Genomic DNA, 21,817 nt, shown 5'->3' with positions numbered 1-21,817 from the left:
TGGGCAAAGTACTGGAGAGTTTAACATCGGTAGCTGAGCGAAGGGCGCTGAGTAGGCTACGGTCAATTATGGAAAACCCTGAACATCCTCTACATAGCACCATCCAGAGACAGAGAAGCAGTTTCAGCGACAGGTTACTGTCGATGCAATGCTCCTCAGACAGGATGAAGAGGTCAATACTCCCCAATGCCATTAGGCTTTACAATTCAACTGCCAGGACTTAAGAACTTTTTTAAAGCTATTATTAATGCTTTTTGAGTTAGTGATTTAGATGCATATCATATTATTACTGAGTTAAGTATTGTATGTAATGAGTTTTTGCTACAACAAGTGTATGGAACATTGGAAAAAATGTTGAATTTCCCCATGGGGATGAATAAAGTATCTATCTATCTATCTATCTATCTATCTTTCAGCAAATACATGTTGTGGGTGGTAAAGAATTTCTGCCTTGTGTTTGCACAATTGGTTACATAATTAATTGTCTTTCAGAAGTGCTTTTGGATCCATACCGAACTTGGTGCCCGTCTTCTACTTGCCAGTCTGTCTGCCAAATCAAGGAGGTGGAGTTGCAGCAGGCCCAGATGGTGCAATGTGCAACTTGTAACTTGCAGTTTTGCGCTCTCTGCAAAGCAAATTGGCATCCAGGGCAGGCTTGCCAAGAAAACATGCCCATTACCTCATTCCTTCCTGGAGAAAGAAGGTACTCCTTTGCTTTACTGACAGCAGATGCTACTTTTGCATTTCTTTATGCCTCTTCCACTGATACATTGACAGATCTGTAGCACTTCTGCTTGTAAAATTGCTCCCCGTTGTTGAACATCATTGGGGTGGTAAACTGCATTGAAGATTTCCATCATGAGATGGTCTTATATACAGTATTATTTTGTGAGTGAATTGGAACTACAAAATTGACATCATTCCACTTTTCAAAATAATCATAATTATTGATCTTTGAACTAAAGCAGGATAATTTTATTGCTACATTCTTTACATCAATATAATTTGCAGAAAATAAAATGAAATTAAGCTTAATAGTCTCAAAGGTAAAGGTTCCCATCACAAAAGAAAAGATGCAAGTATAATGCTTTGAACCCTGGCATCGTTCCGGAGGACTGGAAAATTGGAAATGTCGTTCCCACTCTTTAAGAAAGGAGGGAGGCAACTGAAAGGAAATTATAGACCAGTTAGTTGGACCTCAGTGGCTGGGAAGATGTTGGAGTCAATTGTTAAGGATGAGGCTATGGAGTACTTGGTGACACAGGACAAGATAGGACAAAGTTAGCAAGGTTTCCTTAAGGGAAAATTTTGCCTGACAAACCTGTTGGAATTCCTTGAGGAGATTACAAGTAGGATAGATAAAGGGGATGCAGTGGATGTTGCATATTTGACTTTCAGAAGGCCTTTGACAAGGTGCCACACATGAGGCCGCTTACCAAGTTAAGAGCCCATGGTATTACAGGAAAGGTACTGGCATGTTTAGAGCATTGGCTGATTGGTAGGAGGCAGTGAGTGGAAATAAAAAGAATCCTTTTCTGGTTGGCTGCCAGTGACTAGTGGTGTTCTGCAGGGGTCTGTGTTGGGACCACTTCTTTTTATGCTGTATTTCAGTGATAGAGATGATGGAATTGATGGCTTTGTGGCCAAGTTTGCAGTTGATATGAAGATTGGGTGGAGAGGCAGGTAGTGTTGAGGAAACAGGTAGGCTGCAGAAGGACCTAGACAGATGACACATGCCGGTGATAATAAACCTGATTCTGAGATTAGGAGGATGGGCAAGAAACTGGCAAATGAAATATAATGTTAGAAAATGCACAGTCATGCACTTGGGAAGAAGAAATAAATGTGCAGACAATTTTCTAAATGGGGAGAAAATCCAGAAATCTGAGACTGAAAGGGACTTGGTTGTCCTCGTGCAGAACACCCTAAAGGTCAACTGGCAAGTTGAGTTAGTGGTGAGGAATGCAAATGCAATGTTAGCATTCATTTCATGGGGTGGGGGGTGGGGGGATCTCATTGAAACCCTTCGAATGTTGAAAGGCCTAGACAGAGCAGATTTGGAAAGAATGTTTCCCTTGGTGGGTGGGGTCTAGAACAATAGGGCACAGCTTCAGTATAGAGGGGCATCAATTTAAAACAGAAATGCGGAGAAAAGTCTTTAACCAGAGGGTGGTAGATTTGTAGTATTTATTACCACAGGCAATTAGTATTTATTACCACAGCTGTGGAGGCCGGGTTGTTGGGTGAATTTAAGGAGGGAATTAATAGGTTTGTGATTGGTCATGGCATTGAAGGTTATGGGGAGAAGGCTGGGGATTGGTGCTGAGGAGGGGAAGGAAAAGATCAGTCATGATGAAATGGTGGAGCAGACTCAATGGGCCAAATGGCCTAACTCTGCTCCTATGTCTTATGGCATGTTGAAATCGGATTGATACATGCGTGGAGCTTAGTGATAACCAGCAGTGGTGGAAATAAAAGGTCTGAGCCCAGTCTGCCAGTTCAGAACTAGAAGCAATCTTAAATGAATTTTGTGTAATCAGTTACAGTATATCAACTGTGCTGATCTTTGTGACTGGTCCAGATGGACAGGATTTGCCCCAAACCTGGCATAAGATTCTGATTTTACCAGTGCAGCAAATTGCAATTATCTTGGTGCTTTAGCAAGATCTGCAAATGTGAATTTTGGCTGAGAACAAGGTTATAATTTAAGCAGTTGTAACGTAAAGGGGTGTGGATTTAAATGTCATTCGTTGCTTTGTAACCTTTGATACAGCACGGTATTTTAACTATCTCATCTCATTGGAAGTCTCGTGTTTACTTTTCCCACTGGATCCTTGCTCTGGCACTTTCATAGAAAATTCGCGCTAGTAGCTGTCCCAGAGACATTTCTGAAGTAAAGAAGAAACAAATAGGGTTACACTTGTGTCATTCCTCATCACATCTTTCGGGATTCTGACACACATTATACTAAAGAACCAATATTAACACGGATAAGAGAGGATCTGCAGATGCTGGAAATCTAAGCAACACGCACAAAGTGCTGGAGGAACTCAGCAGGCCAGACTGACAGGCAGGTAAAAAGTACAGTCGACATTTCAAGCCAAGACTCTTTGCCAGGACTGGAGGAAAAAAAGATGGGGAGTAGATTTAAAAGGTGGGGGACGGTAAAGAGAAACACAGTGTGATAGGTGAAATTGGGGTGGGGGGAAGGAGGGGTGAAGTGAAGTGCTGGGAAGTTGATTGGTGAAAGAGATGTGGGTCTGGAGAAGGGGGAGTCTGATAGGTGGGGATAGAAGGCCATGGAAGAAAGAAAAGGGGGGAGGAGTGCCAGAGGGAGGTGATGGGCAGGAAAAGAGAGAAAGTGAGAGAAGGAAAGGAGGATGGGGACTGGTGAAGGAGAGCGTGGGGGGATGAGGGGACCATAACGCAAAAGTTCAAGAAATCGATGTTTGTGCCATTAGGTTGGAGGTTACCCCGACGGAATATAAGGTGTTGTTCCTCCAACCTGAGAGGCCTCATTGTGACAGTAGAGGAGGCCATGGATTGACGTATCGGAATGGGAATGGGAAGTGGAATTAAAATGGGTGGCCACTGGGAGATCCCACTTCTTGTTTCTTTTAAATCCGCCTTTTAAATCTACTCATCTTTTTTTCTCCAGTCATGTTGAAAGGTCTCGGCCTGAAACATTGACTACTTTTTTCCATGTATGTTGTCTGGCCTGCTGAGTTCCTCCAGCTAACAAGTGCTCACTATTTGCTTTATTGGAGCTCTCAATTCAGAACAGTGCACTGTCCCTATAGTGTATATAGCAGCCTTCAATGTTTGATCAAAATTAAACAGTTAGTATTTGATTCACCTTTTTATACTTGTACGTATGTCTGGTCATTTTGTAAGGCTGCCATTTTAAATGTCATGTACAGTATTGGTATTGATATTTCCAAAGGCTCAATAGATCTGTCAAAGGTTCCACTGTGTGGTATTCCTTATTCAAAGTTGTCATAAAGTTTATCTGGTCATTTGCTTTGTGTAAGATATTTCTATGTTCAGTTTGGCGGTTACGTTAACTTATAAAAATAATCTAATGCAAAATAGATTTTATTTTGCTTCCCAACGTTCAAAGTACATTTATTATCAAAGAATGGATAAATTATACAACCTTGAAATTTGTTTGCTTGCAGGCAGTCACAAAGCAAGAAACCCAAAAAAAACATTAAAAAAAAGACCAACATTTGATGTGCAGAGAAAGAGGGAAAAAACATAAATCATGCAAACAATAGAATTGAGCAACAACATTACGAACCAAATGAGTTCTTGGATCTGAATCCTGTAGCAGACTGGAATAGGCCCAAGCCTCAGTATCAATCCATCATAGTAGTGGGTATGGAGCACAACAGCTGAGGGCAGTCTTCATAGCCTCAGTGCCATGGGAAGAGGAGCGAATATTACGGGAGAGCAAGTAAAATCGGCTCTCATCTACGATCCAGATGCCCTGTCTTTCCAATGTATCGTTTAAATTGTCCAAGCGGCTTATTGTACCTTGCACTAGGATCCAGGCACCAAAAAGCTTCAGGCCTAGAACATCATTTGAACAGAAAAAAATGCAAAGAACAGATAACATTGAAGGAAATGCCACTTCATTTCAATTAGTTTTGACAAAATCCCTTATACTTGTGATTTATGAGGTACCTTGCACTGAAATTACAAATAGGCTGAAACTTAACTTTATGAGAGTGTCTTACATTTAGGTGCAGATAACAGATGAAAATCATTGCTTGAGTAGAAATTATTTGCGGATTTTTCACACTGGTTACAGTATAAGGTGGGTCCTTTTCTGTTGTATTGCTTGAGATACCTGAAGCAGGCGTTTGAAAATGATTTTTTCTCCATTCATCTAGTTCATTCTTTGAAAATGATGAAGGGGATGATGTCCCAATCAAACGTTGTCCAAAATGCAAAGTCTATATCGAAAGAGATGAGGGTTGTGCGCAAATGATGTGTAAAAATTGCAAGCATGCCTTTTGCTGGTACTGCCTGGAATCCCTTGACGTAAGTGAAGCAACAATCAATTCAATTAATGAATAAAGATGGAAGTATGTGCTTATGCACATTGATATATGCTGTCATGTTTGCACATGTCATATGGTAAAAACAAGTTAAGACCAATTTCATTTGATTTTCACACAACTGACAGGGAACAAGCAAATGGTGCTGAAATAGGTAATTTTGCTTCTTGTACCTTCTTCACCATCCAAGAAGATCGTGGCTGATTTTTTTTATTTCAGTGCCACTTTCTTACATAAAACTGTATCCTTAATGCCTAATTATCTATGAATGTCTTTCTTGAATACATTCAGTTACTGAGTATCCAATGCTCTCCTGAGTAGAGTATCTCAAAAATTCTTCTCATTTCTGTCCTGAATGGCAATTCTTTAATTTTGAAATCCCTATTCCTGGTTGTAGATGACCCAGCTGAGGGAAATGAGATCCCTGCATCCATTTTGTTAAGCCCACTAAGAATCACATATTTTTCAATGGTATCATATCTAATTCTTCCAAACTTTAGAAAGTATAGAGCCAGTCTACATAACCTCTTTTTAAATGACAAACCAGTCAGACTCGAATATATCTGGTGAAACTTCTCTGTGTCCTGTCAGTTCGGAGTGTAATCTGTGGTAAAGTGCAGCAAAAACAGGGTAGATGGTTGAAATTATAGTAAGAGCTCTTACTATAACAACTTGCTAATCAACCAGCAGTAATATGCATTTATGAATCACATGGCTCATCACCTTAGCTTAACAAAATAAAGGCACCAAATCTAAATAAATTTTTGGAAGAGTAACCATAATGTTGTTCATAGAATTCAAAATTCAAAGTAAATTTATTATCAAAGTACATATATGTCACAATGTACAACTGTGAGATTCATTTTCTTGCAGATATACATAGTAAATCTAAGACACACAGGAATCAATGAAAGACTGCACCCAACAGGATGGACAAACAACCAATGTGCAGAGACTACGAACTATACAAATACAAAGGAAAATAATAATAATAAATAAGCAATAAATATTATAAATGTGAGATGAAAAGCCCTGGAAAGTGAGTCCATAGGTCAGGGGTGTCAAACTCATTTTAGTTCACGGGCCGGATTGAGCAAAATGCAGCTTCATGCGGGCCGGATCAGTTGGACGCGTGCAAACGCAGCTTTCGTTGCCTCCGTTTTTTCAGCCTGCTCTCATGTGTCTCAGTCTCTGCTATAACTACAAAGTGTTTCACTTTACAAATTCCATTTCTTATGAAGAAGACTGCCGAATAAACACTAAAAACCCTGAAAACCTGGTACCTGAATAAACTCAGCATTAGCCATATCATACGCCATAGGCGCTTCGATTACTGGGGCCAGCTTTAATAGTAATTAGATATTATCTCGCGGGCCAAAGATAATTCCACCGCGGGCCAGATTTGGCTCGCGGGCCTTGAGTTTGACATATATGCCATAGGTTGTAGGAGCAGTTTAGCGGTGGGGCAAGCAAAGTTCTAGTTCAAAGGCTGTTGGTTGAGGGAAAATAACTGTTCCTGAACCTGGTGGTGTGGGTCCTGAGGCTCCTGTACCTTCTTCCTGATGGCAGAAATGAGAAGAGGTTATGGCCTGAATGATGGATGAAGTTTTCCTGCAACAGTGCTCCACATGGATGTGCTCAATATGGTTGAGGGCTTTATCTTTGATGAACTGAGCCGTATCCATTACTTCTTGTAGGATCTTCCATTCAAGGGCATTGGTGTTTCCATACCAGGCTGTGATGCAACCAGTCAACATACTCTCCACCATACATCTATAAAAGTTTGTCAAAGTTTTAGATGTCATGCTGAATCTTTGTAAAATTCTAATAAAGTAGAAGTGCTGCTGTGCTTTCCTCGTAATAATATTTATGTGCTGGACTCAGGACAGATCCTCTGCAGCAATAACAGTGAGGAGAATAAAGTTGCTGACCCTCTTAATCTTTGATCCCTTGCTGAAGACTGGCTCATGGATCTTTGGATTCCTCCTCCTGAAGTCAATACTCAGCTCCTTGGTCTTGCAGACATTGTGTAAGAGTTTGTAGTCATGGCACCACTCAGCCAGATTTCCAAACAACCTCCTGTATGCTGATTCGTCACCACCTTTGATTCGGCCAATGACAATGGAGTCATCGGTAAACTTAAATACTAGATATTAAATATGAGGGTGTGTTTTTATAGGGGAAATATATAGTAAGTTCACTAAGCAAAGTAATCCCATAAACAAGCCAGACAATAAAGTGCAAGGCCGTGAAATGTAGATTGTGTGGTCCATCTTAACTAAAGCGAGGTCTGTACAGCAGTCTTAGAGTAGTGGATTAGAAGCTGTCCTTGACTTGGTGTTCAATGCTTTCAGGCTTTTGTATCTTCAGTCTGTTGAAAGAGGGCAGAAAGAGAGAATGTCCAAGCCATCAGTACTGAGAGTTTGTACAGACTGATACATTAAACTGCTCACCGTGTGGATTGACCAGTCCCTTACAAAGCCTCAGCTTTATATCCTTGTTCTTATATTCTAGTTCATTTGAAATGAATGCAAACATTGCATTTGCCTTTCTTGCCACTGTCTGAACCTCTAAATTAAACGTTAGGAGATCCCCCATAAGGACTTCCAAGATCACATTGCACATTTGAAGGTCCACACCCTTACTACTTCTACCAAAGTGCATGACCATATACTTCCCTACGCTGTATTCCATCTGCATTCTGTTCTTCTCAGACTCCCTGCTTCCTCAATTCTACCTGCACTTCCCTGTTTTCATATCATTTGCAGACTTGGCCACAAAGCTATCAATTCCATCATCCAAATCACTAGCATACAATGTGATGATAAGTGTTCACAACACCAATCCCTGCAGAACACCACTAGTCACTGGCAGTCAACCAGAAAAGGCTACCTTTATTCCCACTCTTTGCCTCTTGCCAATCAGCCAATCTACTATCATCCTAGTATCTTTCCTGTAATACCATGGACACTTATCTTGTTAAGTAGCTTCAAGTGCAGCCCTTTGTCAAAGGCCTTCTGAAAATTCAAGTAAACACTATTTGTCTATCATACCTGTTATTTCCTCAAAGAATTCCAACAGATTTGTCAGGCAAGATTTCCCCTTAAGGAATCCATGTTGATTTTGGCCTATTTTGTCATGTGGATCCAAGTACCCAAAACCTCATCCTTAATAATGTTTCCAAAATCTTCCCAACCGCTGAAATCAGGCTAACTGGCCTATACTTTTCTTTCTACTGTGTCCTTCCCTTCTTAAAGTGTGGAGTGAAATTTGGAACTTTCCAGTCCTCTAGAACTTGTGCACAATCTAGTGATTCTTGAAAGGTCACTACCAATGCCTCCACAATCTCTTCAGTTACTTCATTCAGAACCCTGGCATGTCATTCATCTGGTCCTGGTGAATTATCAACCTTCAGAACATTCAGCTTCCCAAGCAACTTCTCCTTAGTAATAGCAATTGCATTCACTTCTGCCCCAGGACCTTCTCAAATTTCTAGCACACTGCTAGTGTCTTCCATAGTGAAGACTGACACAAAATACTTATTAAGTTTGTCTACCATTTCTTTGCCCCCATTACTATCTCTCCAGTGTCATTTTCCATAGGTCCAATATCCATTCTCGCATTTCTGTTACTTTTCATGTATCTGAAAAAACTTTTTGTATCCTCTTTTATATTATTGACTAACTTACCTTTGTGTCATCTATTCTCTCCTTATGACCTTTTTTAGTTGCCTTCTGTTGAGTTTTAAACACGTCCCAGTCCTCTAGCTACCCATTATTTCTTTGCTATACTACATGCTCTCTCTTTTGCTTTAATGCTGTCTTTAACCTCCCTGATTAGCCACAGTCGCCTATTCCTCCCTTTAGAATACTTCTTCAACTTTGGGATGTATCTATCTTGCCCCTTTTTTGCTGTTGGAAACTTCAGCTGTTGCTGGTCTGCTGTCGTCCCTGCTAGTGTCCCCTTCCAATCAACTTCGGCCAGCTCCTCTCTCATGCCTCTGTAATTCCCTTTTACTCTACAGTATTTATCTTCACTTTCTCAAACTGCAGGGTGAATTTTATCAATTTATGAACACAGTTTCCTAATGACTCCTTTACCTTAAGCTCCCTAATCAAATTTGGTTCATTACACACAAACTCAATCCAGAATTGCTTTTCTCCTATTGAGCTCAACCATAAGCTGCTCTAAAAAAGCCATCTCGTAGGCAGTATACAATTCCCTCTACTCGGTTTCAGCATCAACCTGATTTTTCCCAACCTACCTGCATATTGAAATCCCCTATGACCTTGCCCTCTGAACATACTTTTTAAATCTCCCTTTGTAAAGGCAGATTCAATTGTGTGTTCTAAATGTATTATTTAGTAAGATTATCTTTGTCATCTGAAATGTGGCCTCTCTCAATAGAACCAAATTTCAAAAGTGCTGTTCAACTAGTGGGGAGAACAGAAATGAATCTTCATCCAAAGCTTCTTTAACTCAATGGCTTGTTATTTTACCTCCCACACCTAATAGTCAGTACTGCCATTTTTTATGAATTGTTAAATAATTTGATGACATTTTGTGACATATAACACCTACATCTACTTAGTTGTTGAGTACCTCCAAGGTTAAGATCAATTAAATTTTGGTAAACGATGTAGCAATATAATGTGAAAGTGGACTTGAGGCATAAGGTTAGCCATGATTTCAATGAATGGTTGACAGAATGTCAACATCAGCTTCTGATAACCTTGTGTGATACTCACAGCAAAAGGTTTAATGCCAATGATGCTAACTACAATGAAGGGATGCTTTTCAGTCTGGGCAATAGTTAAAACTAACACCCTGTGCATGTTATCCAACACTATGGCCATACTTTTTTTCTTAAAAATTGGCCATATTTCCATCACACACAAATACAAACAAGGCTGTAAGTACACCAATTAAAATACTTTTACTTAGAAACCACATTTCACTGAATTATGGTGAAGGTATGGCAAAATAAGCGAGCAATACAATCCTAATAGTCTCATTCCCCTTTCTCTCTATTCCTATACACCCTTGCAACATATCCTCTTTCAGGCACATTCATAGTTGGGAGCTTAACATCCAAGGATACACATTGTATCAAAAGGACCGGCAAGTAGCAGGGCTCTGTTGGTATACAATTAAATCAAATCCTTAGAAAAGGTGAGATAGGATCGGAAGATGTAGAATTCTTGTGGGTAGAGTTAAGAAACTGCAAGGATAAATAGACTCTGATGGGAGTTATGCACAGGCCTCTGAACAGCAGTCATGATGTGGGATATCCTTTACAAAGGATATCCTTGGAGGTACTCAACAACTAAGTAGATTATGTCACAAAATGTCATCAAATTATTTGACAATTCACAAAAAATGGCAGTACTGACTATTAGGTGTGGAAGATAAAATAACAAACGATTGAGTTAAAGAAGCTTTGGATGAAGATTCATTTCTGTTCTCCCCACTAGTTACATTAAACAGCACTTTTGAAATTTGGTTCTATTGAGAGAGGCCAGATTTCAGATGACAAAGATGATCTTACTAAATAATACATTTAGAACACACAATAGAAGAGATATAAATAAAAATATTTCGATATTCTCTATTTCCCATTGGTTTATTGTGAAGTAAAATATCTGAAAATGTGAACATTGCAAACAGAATTACAGAGTATATTTAAGTACCTGATTTTACTTGGACACAAAGTAAATTGGTAATATGTGCGTCAGAGATCCCTGTAATGTCCTGTAAAATGTATCAGACACAGTTCAAAATTTACAGCAGGTTGGGATTGAACCTTACTCTTTGTGATAGTGATAAGAGGTGCATCATTTGTTTACTGAAAGATCTGAGTTAGAATTTGATCAGCCAAATGTATAATTGCTTTGCTGCGTATTCATTGATTGGATTCACCCTAGCTGGGAGTTGCACAAAAAGTGGTGTAGCATAGGTTTTGTTCAGATAGGAAAAGACTTGGGCATTGTGCATTTTTACTCAGGATTGGAAATGCAATTTAAAATCCCTCAGCATATCCTTTATATATAACTTGAGCTCTACACAGTGAGGTCATTGTGAAAAGAATATGTTTATAATGTTTTTAAATGTGTGATACACAGAAGAAAAATAAAAAATGTCACACCTAGCTTGCAGATACCTCTAGAAGTATCATTAGGACACAGCACGGCAGGAACTTTCTTTTAATGGAATGTATTTCTATTGAGAATGAATGCAGCATCTTATCATTGTAGGTGTTAATTATTGAAATGTATTCCTAATATTTTACGAGAAGCTACCAATCTGCATAGTTAATTACAGAGGATATACTGCACATAAACATTTTTAGCAGCTGCAAATGCTTGTTGTGATGCTTTTCCCTAGCTTCATCCCATACTTCCTAAACATATCAAGAAACTCATTTTGTACTCCACAGATTCTGCCTGCTTTGCTCAGAATTTTTAATAATTTCTGATTTTTATGTCTTGTCATTGGGAAATATGCCTGATTTTGCAGCTGTGCTCTCTGGTCTTTGTACAGTCCTTTATCTTTCCCCATCACCACATACACTTGCAATAAAGCATTGCTCTTTGTTACTCAGCTATCATAAAAATGAATAACTCAGTCCCTCTAGTTGCTAGACAGATACTTGAATTAGTAGGACGTAGAAGGATATGGAATTAATGCAGGCAAGAGAGATTAGTATAAGTTGGGTTAGGGTTGGCATAGATGCAGTTGGCCTGTTACCATGCTGTACTACTCTGCTACTACTGTAGTTTCAGTGTTTTATATATTTATTTTCTATAGAAGATCATTTCAGAATATCTTTATTTTTCACAAGCTTAGCACTGTACAAGGGAATTTGCAGAAAAATGTCACATTAACTTTAGAATAATGTCTCTGGCACTAGCATCCTTTTCACTGTTTACTTAAGTTTGACTTCTGTGTTAACTGATTGTTGTTCTTACTAGAGTTAATTTGATTGAATTGCCAAACTCAGGAGAGTAACAGGAGAGAATTAATGTTAAATAATTACAAGATGCGGAGAGTAACAGAAAGCAAAACTAAACATGTTGGTTCTGGGTGGATTTGGGAGTATATGTCTACAGTCAAACAGTGAAGTTAAACTGGTCATTTTATAATTTAAGTTTCTAATCATAAATGTAAAATTTTCATTGAGCCATTATATTTGGCCAGTCCAATGAAATTGCATATTTTTTTCTCCATATATATATATTTGTAAGTGGTAAACTGTTTGAACTTTTATTAATGTATTTGAAACTGAGCTTATCAACAGTTATCAAACTGAGCTTCATTTGGGTATTCAGCTCCTCCACCCGTATATAACCTGATGTAACCAGCAAAAATTATTATTTTAAAGAAACCTGAACTGAACAAATTTTACATATTTTATGCTTTAGTCTGCTTTAGGTCTTTTTTTTTAAGATGTGAAAATACAGTTAATAAGTGTTCACAACTGGCTGAGCACTTAAGGCAAGCTCAGTTTAGAGAGATCTTCTGAAGGGTTACAAAAATCTTGCAATTTATTCCTGAGGGCACGTGGAGTTTATAGATGGGGTGTAGGCTGGTTAAATTAAATTTAAACTATGGTTGAAAAAGAAACTGCACAGTTAACATCAACGGCTCCTCTGTAGAGATCATTAAGAGCACCAAATTTCTTGGTGTTCACCTGGGGTAGAATCTCACCTGGTCCCTCAACACCAGCTCCATAGCCAAGAAAGCCCAGCAGCGTCTCTACTTTCTGTGAAGGCTGAGAAAAGTCCATCTCCCACCCTCTCATCCTCACCACATTCTGCAGAGGATGTATCGAGAGCATCCTGAGCAGCTGCATCACTGCCTGGTTTGGGAATTGCACTGTCTCGGATCGTAGGACCCTACAGCGGATAGTGAGCTCAGCTGAGAAAATCATCGGGGTCTCTCTTCCTGCCATTACAGACATTTACACCACACGCTGCATCTGCAAAGCAAACAGCATTGTGAAGGACCCCACGCACCCCTCACACAAACTCTTCTGCCATCTGGAAAAAGGCACCGAAGCATTCGGGCTCTCATGACCGGACTATGTAACAGTTACTTCCCCCAAGCCATCAAACTCCTCAATTCCGAGAGTCTAGTCTGACACCAACTTGCACACGCACACCTGAACACTACACCATTCCCAGGCCCCAGACAGTCCTTTCAGGTGAGGCACCACTTCACCTGCGAGTCAACTGGGGTGATGTAGGTGCTCCCGATGTGGCCATTTATACATTGGGGAGACCCGCCACAGACTGGGAGACCGTTTCGCCGAATACCGGCACTCAGTCCTCCAGCAGTGGCGGGATCTCCCTGTGGCCACACACTTCAATTCCACAGACTATTCCCACTCCGACATGTCTGTCCATGACCTCCTCTACCGTCAAGATGAGGCCACGCGCAGGTTGATGGAGCAATACCTTATCTCCCGCCTAGGTAGCCTCCTACCTGCCGGCATGAACATTCAACTTACAGACCTCCATTGATACCCTTGCCCCCCCTTACCCCCATCCCTATCTATTATTTTAGTCTGGTTCTCTTTCTCTCTCTTTTACCCCCTTCACTATAATCTCCCCCCAGCCCTACCTTTCTTTCTCTTTTATTTCCCATAATTCTCCACCTTCCCCCTAGCCCATTTCCCTTCAGCCTATCACTTCCCAGCTCTCTACTTCATCCCTCCCCCCACTTCTTATCCCCCCTCGACCATCCCATGTTACTTCACTCCTGATGAAGGGTTTCGGCCTGGAACGTCGTCACTACCTCCTCCCATAGATGCTGTCTGGCCTGCTGAGTTCTGCCAGCATTTTGTGTTTTTATTTATTTCCAGCATCTGCAGATTCACTCGTTGTTGCCTTTGAAACCACTCCCTTTGCAATTTTTGCTCATTTCTTCTCAATTCCTGCTAAAACATTGTTTACATTTACATCATTTATTATTATATTGTAATTTGCCCTTTATTGTGTCAGTTGCCTTATTTATTAACTATTGTACTGTCTTGCACTATTTTGTGCACTTTATGTAGTCCGGTGTAGGTCTGAAGCCTAATGTAGTTTTGTGTTGTTTCACCTAGTCTAGTGTAGTTTTGTGTTGTTTCATGTAGCACCATGGTCCTGGAGGAATGTTGTTTTGTTTTTACTGTGTACTGTACCAGCAGTTATGGTTGAAATGACAATAAAAATGACTTGATACAGAAATATCTGCAGATCTTAGAATTTAGAGTTTAAAATAAACTGCTGAGAGAATTCAGTTGGTCAGGCAACATCTGTGGACACAAAGAAATGGCCAATGTTTTGGGGCAAGATGTGCATGAAGACTGAAAGTGTAGAGGGGAAGTAGCCAATATATAGGGGTGATGGTGAGACAGAGCCTGGCTGGTAATATGTGGAACCATATAATGGTGATGGGCATATGGAGCCAGTTGGGGGAAGGGATAAGATGGGTTGGCCAAGGGAGCAGAAACCTACAAACTGTAGAAGGATAGATAATGTGGGTGAAAGACGAGATGGAACCAGGAGTAAAAGGATATTGAGTCTTAGTAACATGGGTGGGGGATGGTGCAGGATGGAAGAGGAGAGCAAAACGAGACAGACCCCTAGTGGATTAGTGGGACTGAGAAAGAAACACACGTGGAGTTGATTACCTGAAACTGGAAATCCAATTTTCATATCAAAACTATGATTCCAAACAAATTCATCTCCAAACTCTCAGACCTGGGACTCAGTGCCTCCCTTTGCAATTGGATGCCAGACCTAATGACCAACAGACTGCAATCAGTAAGGGTAGGCAGCAACACCTCCAGCACGATTATTCTCAACACTGGTGTTCCACAAGACTCCATTCTCAGTCCTCTATTCTACTCACTATGCACTGACAACTGCATGTTCAGATTCTGCTCCAACTCCATTGACAAGTTTGTAGATGATACCACTGAAATGGGCTGAATCTAAGAGTACAGGAAGAAGATAGAGAGCTCAATAACATGGCGTCATGGCAGCAGGCTTTTCCTCAATGTCAGCACAAAAAAATGAACTGGTCTTTGACATTGTGATGGGAATGGTGCATGTGCTCCTTTTGGCAGAGGATAAAATAACCTGCAAACATGTGTATCCAGGTTGAAGAACAACATCTATCCACTCTTTATAAGACTATTGAGTTCTCCCCTAGAACAATAAGATGGACTCTTATTGAAAGTCCACCTCATTATGACCTTACACCTTTTTGTCTACCTGCACTGTACTTCCTCTGTAACTGATACTTTTCTCCATTCTGCTAATGTTTTACCTTGTACTCACTCAGTGCACTGTTTTAATGCATTAATCTGTATGGATGGTATCACTGCACCTTGGTAAATGTGACAATAATAGACCAATTTACCACTGGGCTGTGGGTTTTTTTTAAGTGGAAGCTGAGGTGTTGTTCATTGAGTGAGTGTGGGGCCTCACATTGCAGTGAAGAAGGCTGAGGACAGACGGGTTGAAGTGGGAATCTGAAGAAGAGTTGAATTAAGGTGTTACTGGAAGTTTAAGATGGCCATTGTAGACAGAGCACTGATACATTTCTAAATGGCTGACCGGTCTTTGCTTGGTCTTGCCAATGTAGAGTTGGCCACATCTTGAGCACGGGAGGTAATGGACCAAGTTGGAAGAGGTGCAGTGAATCTCTGCTTCACCTGGAATGGCAGGTTAGGCCTCTGGATGATGGTGAAGGAGGAGGTTCTGGGACAGGTGTCGTCTATCCTATGGTTGCAGGGGAAATTGTCATGGGACAAGAAAGGCAAGGTGGGAAGGGTTAAGCAGGCTAAGGAATCTTGGAAAGAGTGGTCCCTTTGGAAGGCAGAAAGTGAGGAGAATGTGATGGATGGTGGAGTTCTTTTGGATCTAGTAGAAATGGCCAAGGGTGTTACTTTGGATGTAGAGGCTGGTAATGTTAGCATAAAGTACATGATTGCAGGGGACTCTGGGGATAAATAACTTGTAGTTAAATGTCCCTGATAAAGCTAATGGCCATAATTTCCGATATTACAAGCAGAGACCCTACTCTCATGCTTGTACTCCAGCAAAGGGGTGGTGTCAGGATTTGGAGCCAAGTCGGACATGTTATCCTTCTCCAGCACCAGAGAAGCTTGTGAAGCATGGCCAAGTATATCCTTGTGCCTTGACTTAATAAAATCAGTGAACTTCAATGCAGATTCCTTCAGGAGAGTGAGGCTTTCCTAGTCTGTAGATCTTGGGTCTATGTGTGGCCTGCTGGTTTCAAAGGTGCATTTACTGTCAGAGAAATATATACAATATACATCCTGAAATACTTTTTCTTTGCAACCATCCACCAAAACAGAAGAGTTCCCCCAAAGAATGAATGGCAGTTAAATGTTAGAACCCCAAAGTCCCCCCTGCTCCCCCCTTGTGTAAGCAGCAGCAAAGCACCAAACCCCTCTCCCTCACAAGCATAAGAAAGGCATCAGCACCCACCACCGAACACTCAAATGTGCAGTAAAGACACAGACTTGCAGTACCCCAAAGACTACTTGTTCGCCCAGTATTCGATATACCACAGGCTCTCTCTCTCTCCCTAATAAAGGAAAAAGAGGTGTCTCCATTTCACAGCAAGAGGGGAGACATAACAAACAACTCGCTGGTTTATGATGTTAAAAGGCCTTTTTTGTCACTTTTTCCGAGCTCTATGTCCAAAGAACTCGGGTCTCTGGGCATGTAGCCAGCTCGCTGCTTTCGATCTTCTGGCTCCCACGACATACTGGATTCCTGCAGAGGTACCAACCTCCGGTCCGCCCGTCTCCACAGCCCTGAAATCCCTGAACTCTGGAAGCGAGCTGATCTCCTAGGCCGCATACTTGGCATATCAAATAACGGCCAGTTGTGAAGCCCTGAGAGCGGGTCCCATTCCCGCAAAGACCCAAAGTCAGCGTGTAATTCCAGGTCAGGGTCTTCAAAAGAACCCTGAAAGAAAAACACAGACATATTAAAGATAGAAATAGAGCTGTTTCCGAAGATACAAGTAAAGGAGTCGCCGTTAGGTATTGTATGCTGTTGTGAATTTTCTATGTTTATCACTTAACAGAATGGGTCCTACTGGTTGACGTGTGACTAAATGTGAGACACTAATTTAAAACAAGTTACCTCATAGTTTTATTTTAGAAAGTAGCAATAGAACACTGGAATATTTTTGCAGTGCTGAGCCAGCTGCCTTTTTATATACCTAACTGGGCAGTCCATTGTTGGCTTTCAGCGGTCTGTTCTTCTCTCCCTTGCCCCACTGTGTATTTGTCATGTTTTGCAAATCCTAAGAGGCGAGTGGAAAAAAAATAAAGCTAGCAGGAGGTTAAAAACAGTCTGGGGGGGGGGAGGGGAAACAATGTCGCAAGACATTGTAAATAAAAATACTAATCATTTTAATTTGTTGGAAGAGATGAAATTCAAGTTTAAAATTGGAATACATTTAAAAAAGATTATCTTGTACAGTGTTAACTGGATTTTGCTTTGAGTAAAAGAATGTAAATCTTTTAAATCTGTTTGTTTTAAATAGGATGACTTCCTATTAATTCACTATGATAAAGGACCTTGTCGAAACAAGCTTGGCCATACACGTGCCTCTGTCATTTGGCACAGAACCCAGGTCAGTGATATTTGCTTGACATTTACAAAGTTTTGATTGTGAATTGGAGACCACTTATGATGGCTGTAAGACATTCAAAAGTATGAAACAGTTTAAAAGATGCAGCTGGCATTTTTACATAAAAACAACAGCAAAGGTAGACCATTGCATCATGTATACTCTCCATAATAACCCAGAGACTTGGTCACTGATGGTGTCAGTACATGAAGTTGGACTTTTTAACCACCAATGCATCAACTTCAGTGGATGCATTGCCAACTCCAAGCTCAATTGCCAAACACTAAGTTGGACCAACGATGATCAGGTTTGGGAGGCTCCACCTCAAGCTACTGGTTATCCAGGCAGATTCCTCAGCCAGTTTGTTGTCCTGTGCACTAGCATCACCTAGTCAACTTCAGAATGGCATGCAGCTGAAGAAGGAGGTATTCTAAAAGTTGGTGTTTGACCCGAAACTGTAATTCCTTTTCTCTCTCCTGACTTGTGAGACTTGCCAGCACTTCTTGTTTTATTTCAGATTGACAGTAGCTGCAAATTTTTAAAAGAACAATACATAATTACAATATATGATAAATAATTTGGGGCAGCATAGTAAATTAATGGTTAGTGCAACAATTTTCAGTACCAGTGACTCGGGTTCAATTTCTGCCACTGACTGTTAGGAGTTCGGAAGTTCTCCCCATGACCATGTGAGTTTTCTCCAAGTCCTCCAGGTTATTCCTGCAGTCTACAGACATACCAGTTGGTAGGCTATTTGGTCATTGTAAATTGCCCCGTGATTAGGCTAGGGTTAAATCGGAGGGGTTGATGGGTAGTGCTTCTAGAAGGGCAGGAAAGGCCTGCCTGTTCTACACTGTATCTCATTAAATAAAATAATTGAAAACTTAAAATCTAATAGTGTTTGTGTATTCCATACAAAAAGGAGTTTTCTGATGACATACAGTATATTGCTTTGAAGTCTGTTGGAATTTGTGCTGGTTTTAACTTTTCAAAGAATGTATCTGACAGCCCAGCATCTGGTTTACCAGTGCAGTTTCAAGACGGTATGGGCTTGAGGTCTTTTGACCTTTTCATCCTGTGCTAAAATAGCTGCTTAATTTAGAACTCAGACACATTGCTACAAAATTGAGTGAAGAAAGGATGGTTGTGACTGCTAGATGGAAAACTCTGTGGCTGTGAGGATTGTCAAGTTATAAGACACAAATTTCCACTGCAATCACATACTTTTTCCTTATTTTTCAACCCTTATGTCTGTCCACTGCATTTGATTATATTATTGTTACAATTAATACAAATGGGTTACAAAAAGACAATAAAGAGATCTTTGGTCCATTTTCACTAGTGATTGCCTCGTTTAAAATTATTGGATGAGAGTTTTCATTTTTCTTTATTATTGCAGACTGCAACAATCATATTTTATCTTCTTTCTTCTAGGTAGTTGGAATATTTGCAGGCTTTGGCCTTTTGCTATTAGTAGCATCTCCTTTCCTTCTGCTTGCCACGCCGTTTGTCCTCTGCTGCAAGTGTAAATGTAACAAAGGGGATGATGATCCTTTACCAACATAAGCATGATGCCCCGATAAAGAAAACTGGAGGATGGAATTCTATGAACGTTCTTTCCTACATAACTATCATCTCAAAATGTCTGATTTTTGTCTCATAATACTTCCCAGTGTAAGCATTTATTTTCCACCTTGCACAAGTCCAGGGTCTGTGAGAGAGCAGTGATTTTTTTTAAGTGCAGAAAAGAGGCAGTTAGATCATACTAGGGACAGTTTAGTCCAAGAGAGCACACTGGAAAATGGTATACTGCACAAACTTCTGGAATATGTGAAGCAAGCTTAAAAGTATACTTTCTTGAATGGTTCTAAAAGAAGCGGTGCACTTGATCGTGTACAGCTGTACACTAAAGTGCTAGATTTATTGATTGTATCAAGAAGGAAAATGTGCAGTTTTGGAGTAAACAGAGCATGGATGAGAAGCAAGCTGATGTTTCAGGAGAAATAGAGAGAAGGCATTCAGTTACGATTGCAAGTTCTATCAGAATTATTTTTTTAACATGAAAAAGCCCACATCCTTTTCTATAAAGAGACTAAGGTCAAATTTTCTGTATCAATTTCTTTCAAAAGGCATTTTTGACTATTTTAATTGGGGATCTAACGGTTTCATCATTTCTAAGTCCTTTGATTTTTTTTTCATGCCATATGTAGACTTGAAAATAATATTGCCATGTTTATTCTCTGAATACATAAAGGTGCATTGATTCTTATTAGAAAATTGTAGTAATGTATCTATAATTTTGAGTGCTGATTAGAGACTGATTAATAACTATGGGACTGTGAAAATGCAAAACCATGCCACACCTATCATGGTCTTAATGTGAGAATGATGTTTATTGAAATTCATTCCTCAAAAGATGCTGTTTTGCACTAAGCATAAATTATGTGAATTTTCACTCGTTCTGACAACTCAAACCTTACAAATTAAGTCTGAATTGATAAAAGGAAAATGATGTGCCCTAAAACATTTATAAAATGCTTTTTAGATTTTAGCAAATACATTTTGTGATATATATCAATACAACAGGCTCATAATCTATTAATTTTAAATCATTATGACTCCTTAAAATTATTGTTGGGTTTGTGTAGTTGAAAGATGAATGCCTAGTAATTGGAAGCATGAATTAATTATCTTGCGGATTTTTTCATTGTACCAGGATTCTGAAACAAATTTAGATAACAAGTGATTGGAATCACTAAAAATATAACACACTGAGGAGTGAAATTGAGTCATGCCAGTGAGCTCTGCATTTATGACTGTTTGGATGTTTTAGTTACAAAGTTCTTGCAGTACATTTTGATTTATCTCCATTTTAGTTGTAAGAGATTTTATTCTAACTTTAAAAAATAATCTTTACATTAATAAATTATTATGAATGGCTATGGTAACAAAGAACAAAAATTAGATGGCTTTTTTTTATCAAGTTTATTTTCAGAGTTAGACAGTGAACACAATTTTAGTGGAAATGCAAATTAAGCCAAACACAGGAGTACAAACTAGGAAGCAGAATAAACAGGAGAAAATCTGCAGATGCTGGAAATCTGAGCAACACACACAAAATGCTGGAGGAACTTGGCAGACCAGGCAGCATCTATGGGAAAAAGTACAGTCGACATTTCGGGTTGAGCCCTTTGGTGGGACTGGAGAAGAGAAGCTGAGGAATAGATTTAAAAGGTGGGGGGAGGGGAGAGAGGAATACAAGGTGATAGGTGAAACCTGGACGGGGAGGGATGAAGTACAGGGCTGGCAAGTTGATTGGTGAAGGAGACAGAAGGCCATGGAAGAAAAAAAGGGGGAGGAGCACCAGAGGGAGGCAATGGGCAGGCAAGGAGATAAGGTGGAGAGCGGGAAAATGTGATGGGGAATGGTGAAGTGGGGGGCGTAATTGGAAGTTTGAGAAATTGATGTTCATGCCATCAGGTTGGAGGCTACTCAAACAGAATATAAGGTGTTGTTCTTCCAACTTGTGTGTGGCCTCATCACAATAGTGGTCACCCGTTTTAATTCCCGTTCCTATTCCGATATATCTCTCCATGGCCTCCTCCACTGTTGTGATGAGGCCACACTCAAGTTGGATGAACAGCATCTTGTATTCCATTTGGGTAGCCTCCAACCTGATGGCATGAACATCAATTTCTCAGACTTCCAATTACGCCCCCCCACTTCACCATTCCCCATCACATTTTCCCGCTCTCCACCTTATCTCCTTCCTTGCCCATCACCTCCCTCTGGTGCTCCTCCCCCTTTTTCTTCCATGGCCTTCTGTCTCTTTTACCAATCAACTTGCCAGCCCTTTACTTCATCCCTCCCCGTCCAGGGTTGACCAATCACCTTGTGTTTCTCTGTCCCCTCCCCCCACCTTTTAAATCTACTCCTCAGTTTATTTTCTCTCCAGTCCTGCTGAAGGGTTTCAGCCCGAAAAGTCAACTGTACTTTTTCCTATAGATGCTGCCTGGCCTGCTGAGTTCCTCTAGCATTTTTTGTAGGAAGCAGATACTAAGTTGAACTAAGGAATATTGTGATTTCTTTTG

The 21,817-nt window shown here is 40.2% G+C and overlaps 1 protein-coding gene across 5 annotated transcripts in view; it reads left to right on the top strand.

Moving 5' to 3' along the window:
- The window catches only part of rnf144aa (ring finger protein 144aa), an 87,519-nt gene extending 66,583 nt beyond the window's left edge, over window positions 1-20,936 (top strand). For all 5 annotated transcript variants that reach the window (XM_073056858.1, XM_073056855.1, XM_073056854.1 and 2 more), the window contains 4 exons: window positions 493-703; window positions 4,896-5,046; window positions 17,640-17,729; window positions 19,161-20,936. In XM_073056858.1, coding sequence (XP_072912959.1) covers window positions 493-703; window positions 4,896-5,046; window positions 17,640-17,729; window positions 19,161-19,292 — 584 coding nt within the window. In that variant the 3' untranslated portion in view covers window positions 19,293-20,936. The remainder of the gene's footprint in view (window positions 1-492; window positions 704-4,895; window positions 5,047-17,639; window positions 17,730-19,160) is intronic.
- The last annotated feature ends 881 nt before the right edge of the window (window positions 20,937-21,817 follow it).

Source organism: Hemitrygon akajei, chromosome 9 (assembly GCF_048418815.1).
Source record: "Hemitrygon akajei chromosome 9, sHemAka1.3, whole genome shotgun sequence".
Classification (NCBI taxonomy): Eukaryota; Metazoa; Chordata; class Chondrichthyes; order Myliobatiformes; family Dasyatidae; genus Hemitrygon; species Hemitrygon akajei.
Note: the sequence above shows the minus strand (reverse complement) of the source record. Positions and strands in the feature narration are given on the sequence as shown.